This window comes from Macrobrachium rosenbergii, chromosome 27 (assembly GCF_040412425.1).
Source record: "Macrobrachium rosenbergii isolate ZJJX-2024 chromosome 27, ASM4041242v1, whole genome shotgun sequence".
NCBI classification, from domain to species: Eukaryota; Metazoa; Arthropoda; class Malacostraca; order Decapoda; family Palaemonidae; genus Macrobrachium; species Macrobrachium rosenbergii.
The window spans coordinates 2,022,864-2,042,037 of NC_089767.1; the positions used below are offsets into that span (position 1 = coordinate 2,022,864).

At 35.5% G+C, this 19,174-nt stretch overlaps 1 protein-coding gene across 1 annotated transcript in view; it reads left to right on the forward strand.

The window, feature by feature from the left end:
* LOC136853348 (uncharacterized) overlaps positions 1-19,174 on the forward strand; it is a 440,642-nt gene that overhangs the window by 392,897 nt on the left and 28,571 nt on the right. Inside the window, exon 2 of the mRNA XM_067128711.1 lies at positions 13,832-13,991. Coding sequence (XP_066984812.1) covers positions 13,832-13,991 — 160 coding nt within the window. The remainder of the gene's footprint in view (positions 1-13,831; positions 13,992-19,174) is intronic.

Here is a 19,174-nt window from a genome sequence, read left to right on the forward strand (position 1 = left end):
GGCAGCCCCAAGTGGCGATGATGACGGTGGGAAGTCGGGTTACCGCGTTGCGTGTCCCGTAGAAGGAAGAAAAGTGGTTGTGGGGGGAAGATGCAGATTTGTATGGGGTGGTTGGATCTCTCTCTCTCTCTCTCTCTCTGAATCAGTCAGTTAGTTATATTGTTTTAATGTTTCTAATAGTCACGGATCAGTTACAGAAAAAATCACACATACATACACATAGGTGTGTGTGTGTATATATACAGTATATATATATATAGATATACATATATATATATATATATATATATATATATATATATATATATATATATATATATATATATATATATATACTGTATATATATATAGAAATAATGAACACAATCACTCGTGGAACAGAAATAAATTTCTGGCTCACATCAGGATCGAACCCGGGTTTTTCAACTGAAAGACGAGACCGCTGCCAACCAAGCCACACAAGTCATAAAAGAGGTTGGAACCTGAGTACCACTGTACCTAAGGCATTACCTTGGCAGGCTAACTGCTTGCATACCAGCGTGTTTTCCCCAACTTCTCGACTCAGCAGTGACCCAATTGAATGAAATGCTGTCAGCTGAAAGACCTGGGTTCGAGCCTGATATGAGTCAAAAATTGATATATGTGTGTGTGCGTAGGCTTGTCTTGGGAATTTGTATCGAGTATATAAATAAAATATAATTTTCACTAGAAGAATTCTCAAGAGCTTATGAATAAATGGGACATCACGACAATTAAAAAAAAAAGTGGAGCAATGACATATACTAGACATTAATTACTCGTCTACCGTATAATATTGTACATGATAGTTTCAGTTGGACTCCTGTGGGCACCACAAGGGTAGAAGACCCATACCCACTTTGATGGAAACTAGGAAACATAAGTCTGGAGATGATATAGAGATTAGTGGAAATAAAATACAGGAAAGAATTGATTGTACTGCCCAGTTCCTTATATCTGGAATAACTTCAGACCGAAAATGAAATTACCTATCATAGCTGCACTTCCTCTGACCAGGATTCAAACCTGCGCCGTTATTGGGGTGGAACACGTGTGACAGTGATTATGTCCACCGAGCCAGCAGGGGAGGTTAGAATTAATACCCAGCTCTACTGTATACTATATTTCTGACGAACTGAGGTTTTGCAATTAGATTAGGATGCAGTATATTCCTGCGCCCCATGATGGTTGAATAAATGCTACACCTGTTTTTACATTACACACATGTTATACACACACACACACACACACATATATATATATATATATATATATATATATATATATATATATATATATATATATATATATATATATATATATATATATATATATATATATATATATATATATATATATGGATATATATGGTGTGTATATATACATATATAAATTATATGTTGTGTTCATGTGCTTGTGTGCAGACAGCTACAAGTATTACAGTTACACATTTATTTTTTCTGTGATGACATACAGTGTGCAGTATTGCATATTGTTCATTTACCTTTTTTTCGCGAATGTGTTTGAGAAAATCAAGGAATATATTCACGATAAAACCTGAGAATGTTACAAACACCATCTCTCTCTCTCTCTCTCTCTCTCTCTCTCTCTCTCTCTCTCTCTCTCTCTCTCTCTCTCTCTCTCTCTCTCTCTCTCTCTCTCATACCGGCAGGGAACTCATGCTTCGAAACTATTCATGGAGGTTCTTAAAAACTAGCACATTCTCGGGGAAAACTATTTTAAACGAGAGAAATCACGGTTGAAAAGTGACTTGAAAAACACTCTGGGGAAAAAAAACGCTTTGGGAATGCCATTTGCAACTTCTACCTTATACTTGGCTTTGATTAACAGTTTTAATTCGAACGTTTAAACGATTTCATTTAGACATTTCCTTTCAATTATGTAATCTTGAGCATTTATTCTGTTCCTTAAAAAACTTTGAAGTAAACATCTCAATCTGTAGTTGCTTTGTGAGGTGTTCTGTAGTATAATGACGCAAAGCGTTTTAATTAAGATGTAGCGTTTGTACCGTGCTGTTGCAATACGTTTTTTGTGTATTCTCATCTCACTGTAGCTTAATTAGACGAACTCGAAAGTTCACCAGGATCCATATTCACAAAGAACATTGACTTCAATAAAGGGGAGAAAAATGCAGGCGAGTAAAAAACGACCAGTATGTAATATGTTATTACAAGTGGGAAAATGGATGTATGTACCGAAACGCCAAGATAATTAATTAGTCATCATTTTTAATGAACGTTTAGCCCTCTAATCAAATAGCTTTCGGAGCGAGGTGGGGAGGATTGTAAACTTGAAAAAAAAGAGTAAAAAATGCGCCGAAGTTTCGTCGGTGCAGTCGAGTTTTCTGTCCTTCGTATAATCAAGGCCACCGCAAATAGATGTATCTTTCGGTGGTCTTGGTATAATGCTGTATGAGCCGCGCCCCATGAAACTTTAACCACGGTCCGGTAGTGGCCTGTCCTGTATCGTTGCTGGATGCACGATTATGGCTAACTTTAACTTCAAACAAAATAAAAACTACTGAGGCTAGAGGGCTGCAGTTTGGTATGCTTGATGATTGGAGGGTGGAAGATCAACATAATTTGCAGCCCTGTAGCCTCAGTAGTTTTTAAGATCTGAGAGCGGACAGAAAAAGTGCTGACGGCCAGACAAAGCCGGCACAATAGTTTTCGTTTACAGAAAACTAAAAATTGAACCTTGCCACTCAGTTAACAAAGGAACGCACTCTTAGGTTAATGCAGAGGGTTTCACCTTTCAAATTCTCTTTTATTCCTTCTGTTCATTTCGTTTGGACGTTAGCCCACCTTCGCTGCGTATATATTAAAGATAGGTGCGATGATTATTGCGTATTAGTCAAAAAGATTTTTCAGGAATCAGCTATATTATAATGTGATTATTCAGTCACAAAATATAGAAATTCTCTCTCTCTCTCTCTCTCTCTCTCTCTCTCTCTCTCTCTCTCTCTCTCTCTCTCTCTCTCTCTCTGATGTGACATTCTCTCGGTGAGACGTAATCGTTCATGGTCTGGATAATCTACCCCGATAATACGCGTCTTACATACAATTAGCGAATGAAATATAGCTAAAAGTGTTCGTGAACTATCGGTGATTAGCTTAACATCAGATTAGAGTGATAAACCGTCTAATAAGTTGTTTACGAGTGAATTAATAAAAGCTGAAAATCATGGAGGAGTCAGCCAACAGTGGCAAAAGGTGGAGAAACCTAGCTTGCATTGGAGACATTCAATATGATGAATTGGCAGGAAGGGAACTTGGTTTGCTGATCGTGGAGATGAATTGCAACATCGACCAAAAGATGTGGAAGCATTCACAGACATATTGAAAGGATACGATCCTTCAAACTGGAGCAAATCTGTAGAAAATATAATGAAAATAATAGAAGGGATACCAATGAAAGTTCAAGTTATCAAAAGACTTATAAAGAAAATATACAAAAATCAACACATTCCATCAAAGAAAATAAGTACGGTGCAATTAGTGAATATATTGATTGATGCAATAGGCAAACGGATCCCTAAAGCATGTAAACTATGTAGTGTGGTATAGCATTGTAAATCCACAAAACCTGATTAGGAAATGCTATGCTTGCCACGTACCGACACACCCTTCATGTGCTGAAGTTGAGCAAAATAGAAATAAGGACACAAAAATATTTTGCTCAACATGTCTAGTATGGATAGACAAGGTCATTAAATCAAGACTTAATGTACAGATTGTGGAGGATGAAGAAGAGGAAGAAGAGGAAAACAGAAAAGAAGAAAAATAAGACTGAAGAGAGAGAAAAGATTAATGAAAACAAAGAACAGGATAATAGTATGGATGCAGAGAAACTCATAGATTCTACATATGAGGCAATACAGCAACATACATATGAAGAAATAAACTATGACCTGATAAATCAAAATAAAATCCCAAAGAGGTTGTACCGGATCTCCATACTGAGGGGAATGAACAAGAAAAAAAAAGAAAAGAAAGACACAGTATGCACCCTTTTTGAAAAGAGGGAATTGCAGGTTTGGTGAAAGATGTTATTACAAACATCCCAAGATATGTCACAATTATGAGATCTATGGCAAATGTGCATATCTAGATGGCTATGAAGAGAATGCAGAGATCTACATCCAAAAATATGTAGAAACTGGAAAGAAGGAAATGGATGTAGGTTTAATAAGAAATGTAGGTACATGCATCCTGTAGCCATGAAAGACCAAAATCAAAATCAAATACATATAAAAAAACCAAGGTAAAAATGAAACAAATAAAGAAAAGAACAAAGATCATGTGATGAAGGCAAAAAGCAAGCCAACAACACATTATGAAATGTCAGCACCACGATATGAGCCATCAGCACCTAGATATAGCACAAGGAAGAAGCAATGTATCTATGATGCTAGGGATGGTGCAGATATGGAGATAAGTGCAGGTTTATGCACAAAGTGAATAAATATGAAGCTGGAAGAACAAATATAATGGAAAAGTTGGATTTTTAATGTACGAATTTCTGGAAATGAAAAAAGATCAACATATCAGAACAGGAAAGAGACATGGGAAAATCCTTATTATTACCCATATTAGATAATGGAGATAATATGCAAACCATCATAGTGATGAACGCGCAGGGTCTAGTTTCGAGTAACTCAAAAAGAAAGATAGAGTTCTTAGAAGAACTAACCCAAAATGAAAAAAATAGAAATATTGAATATAAGTGAAACCTGGTATTCCCAAGAGACTGGTAATGATGACCAGATAAAGGGTCTCCAAACTTATAGATCAGATAGAAAAATAGAAATCAAGGGGGAACCGCGATATATGGGAGAGATGCCAATCAAGGAAAAATCTGTGAGAAATATAGTAACACAGAATGTGAATTAATAGCGGTAGAATTTGAATCTGAAAAATTAGTGAACATTGTAATATATAGACCCCTAATACTAAAGAGTTTGACATAATAATTGAAAAATTGTATGAAATATGTAGAAATCACAAGGACTGGACTATACTCCTAACTGGAGACTTTAACTTTCCTTTTGTAGAATGGAAAGAACGAACAGGAGACTGTGGTTGTATTTATACATATAAAAAGAGAGCAGTAGTAGTGCAGAAGATAAGAGGCAATTTGAAAAGCTATTAGATATGCTACTAGAACATAACATTCAGCAAATAAATCACCTACCAACAAGAAAGAATAATATTTTAGACCTAGTATTTGTGAATGAGGTGAACTATGTTAAAGAAATAATAGTATATAACACGAGTATTTCGGACCATAATGTCATAGAACTAACAGTCCGTTCCAGAACATACGAAAACAGAGAAAAGCAAGAGACAAAAAAATGGGAAGGATATGGAAAATACAATTTCTATAGTAAGAATATAAATTGGTCAAAAATAAATGAAGAATTAAACAAAGAATGGGAAAACATATTTGTAAGTGATGATATACAGGTAAATACTGATATATTATATAAAATATTAGAGGAAATAGTGGAAAATATATACCGAAGAAAAAGTAATCATCAGTCACGAATTCCAAGAGACAGAAGGATCTTATTCCAGAAAATTAGAAAGTGGAAAAAGCTCTTGCAAAAGAAAAGAATGCATGGAAAGTGATGGAACTAAAAAGTAAGATAGAAAATGCAGAACAAAAGATTATACAATCAAAAGAAAATGAAAAATGGAACCTAGAAGAAATGACACTACAAAATATCAAGCAAAACCCTAAAATTTTTTATTCATATGCAAAAAAGATGAATAAAATAAGAGTAGAAATAGGCCCTCTAAGAATTGAAGGGCGATTAACGAATGTAACATATTAGCAGAAAGATATAAGAGTGAATTTACACCTAGAATTGACAATGAAGATAATGATACAGAAATAAGAGATGAAAATACTGAATACTTATCAGATATAGATATTACAGAAGCCGATATTGTGCAGGCTATTAATGAAATTAAAAATGGATCAGCAGCAGGACCAGATGGAGTACCTGCCATATTGTTAAAGAAAGTGGTTCATTCAATCGCAAAGCCGCTTAGCAATATTATTAACACAAAGTATAGATACAGGCAAGATTTATGATGAGCATAAATTAGCATATATTACTCCTACTTTCAAAAGTGGTTCAAGACTAGAGGCAAGTAATTATAGGCCTGTGAGTCTGACATCTCATATTATGAAAGTATATGAAAGGGTAATGAAAAAAAATATAATGAAACATTTAATGAAAAATAGATTGTTCAATATAGGACAACATGGTTTTGTACCGGAAAAAGTACACAAACCCAACTGTTAGTCCACCATGAAAGCATATATAAAAATATGATAAATGAAAAAGATACAGATGTGGTTTACCTAGACTTTGCAAAAGCTTTTGACAAGGTAGATCATAATATATTAGCGAAAAAATTAGAAAACATAACATTGTTGACAAAGTAGGAAGATGGATAAAAGAATTTTTGCAAAATAGAAAACAGATAGTGATTGCAAACGATGAGAAATCGGATGAAGCTACGGTAATATCCGGTGTACCACAGGGTACGGTGTTAGCTGCATTGCTGTTTGTGATTATGATTGCAGACATAGACAGTAATGTTAAGGACTCAGTAGTAAGAAGTTTCGCAGATGACACAAGAATAAGTAGAGAAATTGCTTCTGATGAAGATAGGAACTCGCTACAAAGAGACCTAAACAAAATATATAAATGGGCAGAGATAAATAGGATGGTATTTAACTCTGATAAATTTGAATCAATGAACTATGGTGATAAAGTAGGAATGCTATATGCATATAAAGGACCTAATAATGAGACAATCACAAACAAGGAAGCAGTTAAAGACCTTGGTGTGATGTTGAATAGGAATATGTTATGCAATGATCAAATAGCAATTCTATTGGCAAAATGCAAAGCAAAAATGGGAATGTTGTTCCGGCACTTCAAAACAAGAAAAGCTGAACACATGATTATGCTTTATAAAATGTATGTACGTAGTCCACTTGAATATTGCAATATAATATGGTACCCACACTACCAAAAGGATATTGCACAAATAGAGAGTGTACAAAGGTCATTTACAGCTAGAATAGAAGAAGTTAAGGACCTTGACTACTGGGAAAGACTACAATTCTTAAATTTATATAGTCTTGAAAGGAGAAGAGAACGCTACATGGTAATTCAAGCATGGAAACAGATAGAAGGAATTACCGAAAACATCATGGAACTAAAATTATCAAAAAGAGCAAGCAGAGGTAGATTAATAGTGCCAAAAACTATACCAGGAAAATTAAGGAAAGCACCACGCACCAGCATCGATAATGCAGCGTCTATTCAATGCGCTACCAGCTTATCTGAGGAACATAACAGGAGTGAGCGTAGATGTGTTTAAGAATAAGCTCGACAAATATCTAAGATGCATCCCAGACCATCCAAGACTGGAAGATGCAAAATATACCGGAAGATGCGTTAGCAACTCTCTGGTAGACATCAAAGGCGCCTCACACTGAGGGACCTGGGGCAACCCGAACGAATTGTAAGGTCTGTAAGGTAAGGTAAGGTCTCTCTCTCTCTCTCTCTCTCTCTCTCGTCGTATGTTCTGGTAATATATATATATATATATATATATATATATATATATATATATATATATATATATATATACATAGAGAGAGAGAGAGATCAGGCGTTCGCCACGCAGAAAAGTAGCTAAAAGCGGCGAAAAATTGCTCCGAATGAAGGCATATTCGGCTTAACACCCTATTGTTGAATTTATCCAGAACAGCTATTTTTTCATTAAGAAATGAGATGGTTTTCCAGCATGTGGTGCCGTAGTCCAGTGTCTAAAATGCACTGAGCTGCAGAAAGATGCTTAACAACAATAGTATAGCCTATTTAATTAAGGTGTGTAAATGACATATAGCTGGTTCTTGCATATTTAATAAAAATAGGATTAAGTGCTCTTGAATGCAGTTGTAGCTCTTTTGAAATGATCTTTGAGCTTAAAATGCTATCTCTTATTTCTTGTGATCTTTCTGAATAATATGAATAATTGCTAGTCGGCTGGTATAGTGGTTAGTGTCGTGGCATGCCACTCAGATGTCGTGGGTTCACGTCTCCCCCACGGGGATGAAAAATCACTGGCTTTGTATCATGATCAGTTACTGCTGCAGTGTGGGGTCTGCGGTGGGAGGTTGAAGCCAACATTCTTTTTAAGCTTGAATTTCAAGTCAATGGCCCCTTGGGTGTGCTTGTTCCATGTGAATAAGTTTCATCTACTGAAATACTAATAATAATTTAAATCATCTATAAAACCTAATGAGTTTTTAACCTGTTTCTGTTGTAAGGGCCCAATCACCTCCAGATTGTAGGGTGCTGTCCACAGAAAAATGCAGAATCTGTCAGTTTCCATTTAAGAAGAAAGAACAGGTTTAAAAAAACTGCAAAATTCCCGAACTCAAAATCACAGGCGTAAAAGTCTGGAGAATCTTAAATTGAAATCTTGGCCTGGAAGGCGAAGACCTTGCAAGCTGTAATGCACAGAAGCAGAGGTGTTGTGAGATGTTCCGTAAGTGCACCAGTTCACAACTGGCTCGGTGAACCATTTTGTAAGACAGGTATACATACAAACCACATGATTATGATCACACTGACACGTGATTTATATAATGCAACTTCACCATAGGAACTGGAACTGGAATATAAAATTTAGGCCATAGGCCAAGCGCTGGGACCTATGAGGTCATTCAGCGCTGAAAGGGAAACTGAGAGTAAAAAGGTTTTAAAGTTGTAATAGGAGGAGGTGCAGTAAGAGGAATGAAAGGGGTTGCAGCTAGAGGGCGAAGAGACGCTGCATGGAACCTTAAGTAATGCCTACATTGCACTGCGTGAGGTACACTAATGGCACACCACCCGGCGCCCCCCCTTAAGGGAACTCTACCACAGGGACAATGAAACACTGGGTGTAAATCTTGACCAGTTTTGGCTTAAGACATTTTCCAAGGACTGGGACTTAGTAGTGGAAATTTACAATACATACGCTAGAGGGACAGCATGGAAACCGGTATTCACACCTGACAGGTGGGAGTGGGTGTGGCTGTAACACTCATTAGTGTTAGAGGTCATCTGCTCTATTTACGAATCTTTTTACCCACACGTGTCTACACAGACTTCCTCAAGAATTTATAATGTATGGATAGATAAAGTGCAGACACAAATACGCATGTTATCTTACCAATTATTTATACCATAGAATTTAGGCCAAATGCCAAGCGCTGGGACCTATGAGGTCACTCAGCACTGAAAGGGAAATTGAGAGTAAAAGGTTTGAAAGGTGTAACAGGAGGGAAAACTTCGCAGTTGCCCTCTGGAACATTGTTAGAGAGCGTGGAAAGCCAGATGGAAGAAAGAGAATATGAACGGAGGAGGTACAGTAAAAGGAATGAAAGGAGTTCCAGCTAAAGGGCCGACGGGACGCTGCAGAGAACCTTCAGTGATGACTACAGTGCACACCACGTGAGATGCACTGTCGGAACTACTCCCGTAAGGGGCTTTCCTGTACATTGCCAGCATGGCGCTGGACAGTATTGTACTTCTGTTACGTCGCTTGACTGGCCCGCTGGATTCTTTGTTTACGCAAACCGGAACCTGTTTTGCATCTTCTTTTGAGAGAGAGACAGACAGACAGACAGACAGACAGAGAGAGAGAGAATCCATCGAAATGGGATTACACGGTGCGTATCAACTCGATCCTTTAAAACAATAGACTTCTCGAGTCCAACCTCAAGTTTGTAGGTATTTCGCGTTCAAATCCGCCTCTGGAACTTCAGCAGTCCCTGGGATTACTTGCTTGCTTGTCCACTCATTTCTTCACTGATGCATTGGTTTTATTTTCATTTATTTCGTCTGTTTTAGAGAGTAGGATTTTCTCTTTTGCACTCGCCACCTCTGAACAGTGAGAAACTGGGCATATTTTTTCTACATGTTGATTGTTATATATCAGTCAGTACCGTTTTTCCAGCCATAAACCATTTCTTTTTGAAATATACTATTTAATCTGTTTAAGGTAGCATAACATGGGTACGAATAGAATCCAGACTTTAGGCCAAAGGCTATGCGCTGGGACCTATAAGGTCATTCAGCGCTGAATTGGAAATTAATAGTAAAAAGTTGTGAAAAGTGTAACAGAAGGAAAACCTCGCAGTTGCACTAAGAATCAATTGTTAGGAGAGGGTGGAAAATATGATGGAAGAAAGAGACTATGAACGGAGGTACATTAAAAGGAATGAAAGGAGTTACAGCTTGGGGACGAAGGGACGCTGCAAAGAACCTGTGAGTAATACTTACAGTGCACCGCGTGTGGGTGTGCACTGATGAGAAATTAAAGCAACATTTAATTCCACTTACTGAAGCCATATGCAGAGGGTCAAGAGATCATCAGACCTGATTGATTTCGTCTAGAGTGGTTTCATTTTCAAATGATGGCTGTTGTTGTTGTCAGAGCATTAGTCGCTGATAGAACTGATGGACTATGACCCATCAGCTCAGGTTGTGTATTGGTACCGTCGTCCGCTGGGTCAAGAAAAAGGGAATGGGGCAAGCAACTGGGAATCTGCCCTTTCTTGGTCACCCCTCAGATGGGAAATATGCGAATGGGGACTACTCGTGTGTGTATATATATATGTGTGTGTGTGTATATGTATATATATATATATATATATATATATATATATATATATATATATATATATATATATATATATATATATATATATATATATATATATATATATATATATATACACACACACACAGAGAGAGAGAGACTGCGTGTAATTCAAGAGTCCAGTATTCATCTCATTACATGTCAGCCCAACCGTCACGAATCAGATCGCATACCTCATTTGACTTGAAGAATGCCGCTGATTGGCTCAAAACCCACTCAATCAATCAGAGGATCTACCTGAAGAAGTGCAGGTGTATTTCCCCCAACGAGAGACCCGGAATCGGCTACTGATGACGAGCCGGTTCGAGACAACTAGGCCTTCTTAATACCTTCGTCGAAATGACTGCTGCAGCATTACGCTTCTGTTGTCACGACAAACACTTAGTAGACTGCATTGTCTGCGTCGATTGGCTTATGAGAGAATATCAAAGGATTCGCCAGGACAAACAGTCTGAAAGGTAATGGTTACGCTTGAGAGAGAGAGAGAGAGAGAGAGAGAGAGAGAGAGAGAGAGAGAGAGAGAGGAGGAGGAGGAGGAGGAGGAGGAGGAGGTTTAGTGCTGCAAAAATATTTTGTAAGTCGAGAAGGAGAAGAGTGAAAATTCTGTACTAGGAGACAGACAGACAGATAGATATAGGTGTTTTTAAAAAATGTCTTAGTTCTCTTTTATTTCTGTAAAGCGCTTTGAATAAAAAAAAACTGTTCTTTTGTTACTCATTTCATTGTTACCATTAGCATTAACAAGTGTGTGTGTACGCCTTTTGTTAGCATTATATAATAGAAGTTCAGTTTAATCGTGCATAGGAAACTCACTTCCTTTGTTTCCTATATTCAGTTCCTCCTCAGCTGTAATGACATTTCAGTCAATGGAAAAATAAAGTCCGCAGTACTATGTATGTACTGTATATAGCAATATACATACATACTATTGCCGCCTTTATTTTTCCATTTAAGGTCCCGAGAAAGTGACGATATCAAATATTTCAGTCAATATTGGGGTAGCTTGTAAAACTTTACTCTCAAGGATCAATAATCTGTTCTCCAGCTGACTTGGACAGAGAATTTGACACTATTCGTGAACAAGCTACCCAGCCAGCTACTTTCCCTGACCTATGTTATCGCAAAAGCTGTCTAAAAAGCCATTAAATAAATATTTTCGAAGCTGTGAAACCACGCCATTATGTTGTATTAAAGTTTACTAGTTGTATTATTTTACAGTGATCTCAGCACTCCCTCAGATCCTTGTAAGAAGTCCCATGTACAGACCAGACTTAACTATAATTAACAAGTAAAACATGCGCCGAAGTTTCTTCGGCGCAATCGAGTGTTCTGTACATCATATAAACAAAGCCACCGAAAACAGATCTAGCTTTTAGTGGTCTCGGTATAATGCTGTATGAGCCGCGGCCCATGAAACTTTAACCACGGCCCGGTGGTGGCCCGGCCTATATCGTTGCCAGACGCACAGTTATGGCTAACCGTAACCTTAAATAAAATAAAAACTACTGAGGCTAGAGAGCTGCAGTTCGTTATGTTTGATGATTGGAGGGTGGATGATCAGCATACCAATTTGCAGTCCTGTAGCCTCGGTAGTTTTTAAAATCTGAAGCGGACGGAAAAAGTACGGACGGGAGGCAGAGTCATCTGAATAGTTTTCTTTTACAGAAAACTAAAAACCTGACCCCCACCAAGAAAATTCTGTCTTCGAGAATCTGTTCCTCCTTCAAGAAGTGAATTTTGTTGGGTTCATATTTAATTTTTCAGGATGTTTAGAAAAACTTTCAGGAGAAATTTAGACATTTTCATATAATAATTTTTAGTGTTAAAATCCCTGCAGAAGAATTTTTATATTTATGAACATTGCACGACTATTTTGAAGATTATAACATTATATTTTGCTAGTATTTAGAACTTTACACTGAATAATTGGGGTATATTTTAATGGTGTTTGGGGGATAAAATTTGGCCTTTAGGAAAGTTTTTTGGGCTCATTTACCTTTTTTATGCTCATTTAACTTTTTTTTTTTTGCTCATAAACTCCTTTTTTATTTGTCTATTTACCTAATTTTTTCTTTGTTCATTTATCTCATGATTTTTTCATTTACTCATTTACATAACTAGTTTTTTTCTTTGTTCATTTAATTCATTTTTTCTCTTCCTCGTTAAATTAATTTTATTTTTTATTTTCATTATCTTTTATTTGCTAATTCAGGTTATTTTTCTTTTTTCTCTTTTGCTCATTCAACTCATTTTTTTTCTTTTGCTCATTCAATTAATTTTTCTTTTTTTCTTTTGCTCATTCAACTCATTTTTATTCTTTTTTCTTATGCTCATTTACCTCATTTTTCTTTTTTTCTCTTGCTCATTCAACTCATTTTTATTTTTCTTCTCATTTAGCACATTTTTTGTTCATTTAACTTTTTTTCTCTTGTTCATTTAACTCGATTTCCATTTTTTCGTTCATTTAACTAATTTCCTTTTTTTATTTTGTTCATTTAACTCATTTCCATTTTTTTCTTTTCATTTAACTTATTTCCATTTTTTGTTCATTTAACTCATTTCCAATTTTTTTATTATGCTCATTTATCTCATTTCCATTTTTTTATTTTCTTCATTTAACTCACTTCCACTTCTTCTTTTGTTCATATAACTCATTTCCATTTTGTTTGTACATTTAACTTAATTCCTTTTTTTTTGTTCATTCAACTCATTTCCATTTTTTGTTCACTTAACTCATTTCCATTTTTCATTTTGTTCATTTAACTCATTTCCATTTTTTCTTTTTTCATGTAACGCATTTACATTTTTTTACTTTTGTTTATTTAACTCTTTTCCATTTTTCTTTTGCTCATTTAACTCATTTCCATTTTTTCTTTTCATTTATCTCATTTCCATTTTTCTTTTCATTTCCATTCTTTTTTCTTTTCATTTAACTCATTTCCATTTTTGGTTTGCTCATTTAACTCATTTTTATATTTTTTTTCTTATTTTTATTTAACTCCATTTATTTTTCTTTTGCTCATGTAACTCATTTTGTATATTTTTTCTGCCCACAGAGTAAGATGACCCTGATGCTGCTAATGCACATCCTTCTAGTGGGCGGAGCGTCTTTGACCCAGGCCACGCCCACGCCCACCACCAGACCGACTCCACCAGCAGCTGCAGAGGCACAAAGGCCAAACGTAGTAGGCCTACCCCATGGAGAACACCAACTAGGTGAGATTTAAATGTTGTTTTCCCTTTCTTTTCTCTCATTTTAAATTGTGCTGTTTTCCTCTATTGTCTTTCATTTTTTATTGTGTTGTTTTCATTTCCTTTCTCTCATTTTTAATTGTGTCGTATTCCTTTCTTTTCTCTCATTTTTAATTGTGTTGTTTTCCTTTCTTTTCTCTCATTTTAATTGTGTTGTTTTCTTTTTCTCTCGCTTTAAACTGTGTTGTTTTCCTTTCTTTTCTCTCACTTTTAATTGTGTTGTTTTCCTTTCTTTTCTCTCATTTTAATTATATTGTTTTCCTTTCTCTTTTCTCATTTTTAATTATGTTGTTTTCCTTTCTCTCATGTTTGTGTTTTCTTTTTTCTCTCGCTTTAAACTGTGTTGTTTTCCTTTCTTTTCTCTCATTTTTAATTGTGTTTTCCTTTCTTTTCTCTCATTTTTAATTATATTGTTTTCCTTTCTCTTTTCTCATTTTTAATGGCGTTGATTTCCTTTCTCTTTTCTCATTTTTAATTATGTTGTTCTTTCTGTTCTCTCACTATTAATTATGTTGTTTTTCTTTCTCTTTTCTCAGTTTTAGTTGTGTTGTTTTCCTTTCTTTTTTTCTCACTTTTTCCTTTGTATTCTTTGCAAGTTTCTGTTTATGCTGTTCTTATCATCAACCTTCTTCCATTAGTTTGTTAGTATTGGCCTCTTGAGTTGTTCTGCTACACGGCACTCAGAAAATCTCTCTCTCTCTCTCTCTCTCTCTCTCTCTCTCTCTCTCTCTCTCATTTAATTCTGTAATGTACATTTCAAGTTTTTTCAGGTTTTGTGTTATGCGCATCTCTCTCTCTCTCTCTCTCTCTCTCTCTCTCTCTCTCTCTCTCTCTCTCTCTCTCTCTCTCTCTCTCTTTTCTCGTCATTTAATTCTGTATTGTACATTTCAAGTTTTTTCACGTTTTGTGTAATGCGCATATCTCTCTCTCTCTCTCTCTCTCTCTCTCTCTCTCTCTCTCTCTCTCTCTCTCTGGAATCATAAACATTTAAGTTCAGTATAGTTTTCTATGTACATTTTTTGAAATCAGTTTATTTAGGAAAGTCTAATTAAGATTTTCTGAATGCAAATCATATATATGTATGTATGTATGTATGTATGTATGTATGTATGTATGTGTGTGTGTGTGTGTGTATATATATATATATATATATATATATATATATATATATATATATATATATATATATATAAAATATATATATATATATATATATATATATATATATATATATATATATATATATATGTATATATATATATATATAATATATATAATTTGCATTGAGAAATATATATATTATATATATTTGCTTTCAATCTCTCGTTAAAGATAGGCCTATGATTGTGTCATATTTATAAAAACATTCTAAAGATTATCAATGCAAATTTATATATATATTATATATATTTGTGTGTATACATATATACATATATTTGACTTCAATCTCTCGTTAAATATAGACCTATGTTTGTGTCATGTTTAAATAATCTGGTTAAAGAATTCCATCACAAGTTTCTTTATATTTTTTACCCCAGAACATAGTTTATGTTTTTGAATTGAATTGAGTATAGAATTTAGGCCAAAGGCCAAGCACTGGGACCTATGAGGTCATTCAGAGATGAAAGGGAAATTGGCAGTAAAAAGGAAAACCTCGCAGTTGCACTATGAATCAATTGCTAGGAGAGGGTGGAAAGTAAGATGGAAGAAAGAGAATATGAAAGGAGGTACAGTAAAAGGAAAGAAAGGGGTTGCAGTTAGGGTCCGAAGGGATGCTGCAAAGAACCTTAAGTAATCCTTACAGTGCACCGCATGAGGTGCACTGACGGCTCAGCCCCCCTGTGGGGACCTGTGTTTTTGTTGTTACCGTAAAAAAAAAAAAAAAGGACCGGAACTATGTTGTTTTGGTGTTAGCGTAAAAAAGGACCGGAAATCTATTTGTGTCCGTAAGCGTTAGAAAAACAATATGAATAGGCCTAATCCCAAAGAATAATAGGAGCCTCCAGTATAGTGAGCGACTGGAGGCGAGTCGCATTTATCTCAGCCAAAGTTGTTCGTTGCTGTAGAGGTAAGATAATTGTAATCTCGCTTCGTGGGTTGTTCGTCTGTATAGATTACTAGCTGACTAACCAGACGCTGCCCGGGGTAACTCTGAATGACAAAATATCTAAAATCTCTCTCTCTCTCTCTCTCTCTCTCTCTCTCTCTCTCTCTCTCTCTCTCTCTCTCTCTCTCTCATCCCCTTCCCAACCCCCTTTGGTGCCAGTGATGTCTTACCCCCACAGTATTCTTTTCCAGATAGTAAGTCATTTGTTTACCAAAATTAGATATGATAAATTCATAAAGTCTAGTTAGTTACTAAGTCTACGGGCAGAACTAGCCCCGTTCGGGAAACCAAGCCCTTCCCTTGGTGATATCGTACCGCCACAGTGCTGCTTTCTAGATAGCAAGTCATATATGTATACCAAGTTTGGTTGAAATTGCTCAGTGCATTTCAAAGTTATGCTGGCACATACACACATACTGTACATACATACAACCATTTTTATATATTATATACAGATTCAGGAACTTATACAATTGTCAATACATATAGCTCATATAAAAGGGTCTAATTTTTAGTTATAGTATTATCTTCAGCACTTTGTTTTATTGTCCTTAGAAACTGAGAAAATTATATGAGCACTTCCAGTATATATATGTATATGTAATATATATATATATATATATATATATATATATATATATATATATATATATTTATATTTGTAGACAAAGGTCAAAGGAGAATGCAGTACATGTTACATTAGTAAATAAATTATAAATATTAAAACATAAAAAATAAAAAATATATTATAATTTTTTTATAAAAATATAAAGTGACCTAAAACTCACAAGGACAGAATATAAAAGATCTTAGATTGATGAGGAAGGGCAACATGTTTAAACACAGATGTATTCAGTTTGTCTGTATTTAAGTATGTTGTTTGTTTTAACTCTTTTGTTTCTCAGTACATCTGTGTTTAAACATATTGTCCTTCCAAATCAATCTAAGATCTGTTATACTCTGTCCTTGTGGGTTTTAGTTCACTTTGTATTTTTATTAAAAAATTAAGTTTTCCCTTTTTTATGATTTAATATTTATATATGCATTGCACTTTATTATTGTAGATATCCCTGAAGATGTGATTGAGAATCACGAAACGTTGGAATGAATGGTTTATGACATGTCATATATATATATATATATATATATATATATATATATATATATATATATATATATATATATATATATGTGTGTGTGTGTGTGTGTGTGTGTGTGTGTGTGTGTGTGTGTGTGTGGAATTTATATCACAGGAACAAAAACGTGTCATAAAATGCAAAGGAAGTATGTATATGGCCATGAAGAAAGTGAAACAAAGCAGTGCAAGATATACCTATTTGACTTGAAGGCATCTTCCAGCAAACTACACACAGTCGAACAAAATATTACACATAAGACTCTGTCTTACCAACAACAACTAAGATTGAGGTTCATATAACCATTTAATACATATACAAAGGTCATTACACATGGATTATCTCTTTCAGGAGTGGAACAGCTGACTAGGATTAACCCAGGTACTTGTATCGAACAGGTTGAGTCATAGGACACTGACCAGGATTCCCAAAGTCCTTTAGTTTAAATCTCTTTCGAACATCTCGTGCAGAAAGGGACCTAAATCGACAGTATATCCCTTTGTGAGTTGTACTGGAAGCGGGATATAAAATTTAGGCCGAAGGCCAAGCGCTGGGACCTGTGATGAGGTCATTTAGCGCTGAAAGGGAAATTGAGAGTAAAGAAGGTTTAAAAGGTGTAACGGGAGGAAGCCCTCGCAGTTGCACTATGAAGCAACTGTTAGGAGGGATGGAAAGTAAGGTGGAAGAAAGAGAATATGAACGGAGGTACAGTAAAAGGAATGAAAGGGGTTGCAAAGAACCTTAACTAGTGCCTACAGTGCATCGCATGAGGTGCATTAATGGCATTAACCCCACAGGAGGTGTTTATTACATTAAAGCAGATTCAAGATTCCTGGTTTAATTGTGTTTACATCTTGTTATTACACTGTTATGGAATCAATCAGTCCTATGTGATTTTCACTTAAAGGCATAAAATGAGCATTATTTATCGGCTCATTTTAACTGAATATTTCTGTTCGCTTGTTCCGACGTTTAATTCCATACTTGGCTGGCCACAATCACAGTCCATAAATGGGATAACAATCCCTTTACAGTATCAAAAAGGTGATGTGGAGTGTCACTGAATTTTTCAGATGAAAAAAGGGAAGGTTCTATAGACAAAGCAATTGGCTTAGTTTAAATAGGAAAAGATGAACCAATATCCTAAAGCACACAAAATTTCTCCGCTCACATTTTTAACTGGAAAATTCATCGTAGTCTTTGTATTTTCCCCTTTTTTCCTGTGTGTGTGTGTGTTGTGTGTGTTTGCGCGCACGCATGTGTATGAATCTATCTTGGGTGCCTAACATATGAAAAACTTGTGAGAAAGACTGTGATGATGCTTTAGAGTACAAATGAGTTAATCCAATAATTAAGACTAAGTGTAGCAGAGTGAAAAGTTGCACTGTTTAATGTTAAGCAGCATAAAGAACAAGAGTGAAAGAGTGATTTTTTTTAGCCTGTTTGGGATTTGAGAATGAGGAAGGGTGATTTTGCTAGGTGACTTGAACGCAATTTTAGGCAACAGATAAAGAAGTTATTTAGGCGTTAGTTATGGACTTTCTGGAAGTAATGGGTCTTGAGGAAATGTGTTCGGGAAGAGTCTGATTATCAGGATTATGTGATTCCTTAAAATTAATAATTTCATTGTTCTTGAATTGAATATAGAATTTTGGCCAAAGGCCAAACGCTGGGACCTACGAGGTCGTTCAGCGCTGAAATGGAAATTGACAGTAAAAGGTTTGAAAGGTTTAACAGGAGGAAAATCTCAAAGCAGTTGCACTGTGAATCAATTGTTAGGAGAGGGTGGAGAGTTAGATGGAACAGAATATAAAAGGATGTACAGTAAAAGGAACGAAAGGGGTTGCAGCTAGGGGCCGAAGGCACGCTGCAAAGAACCTTAAGTAATGCCTACATTGCACCAC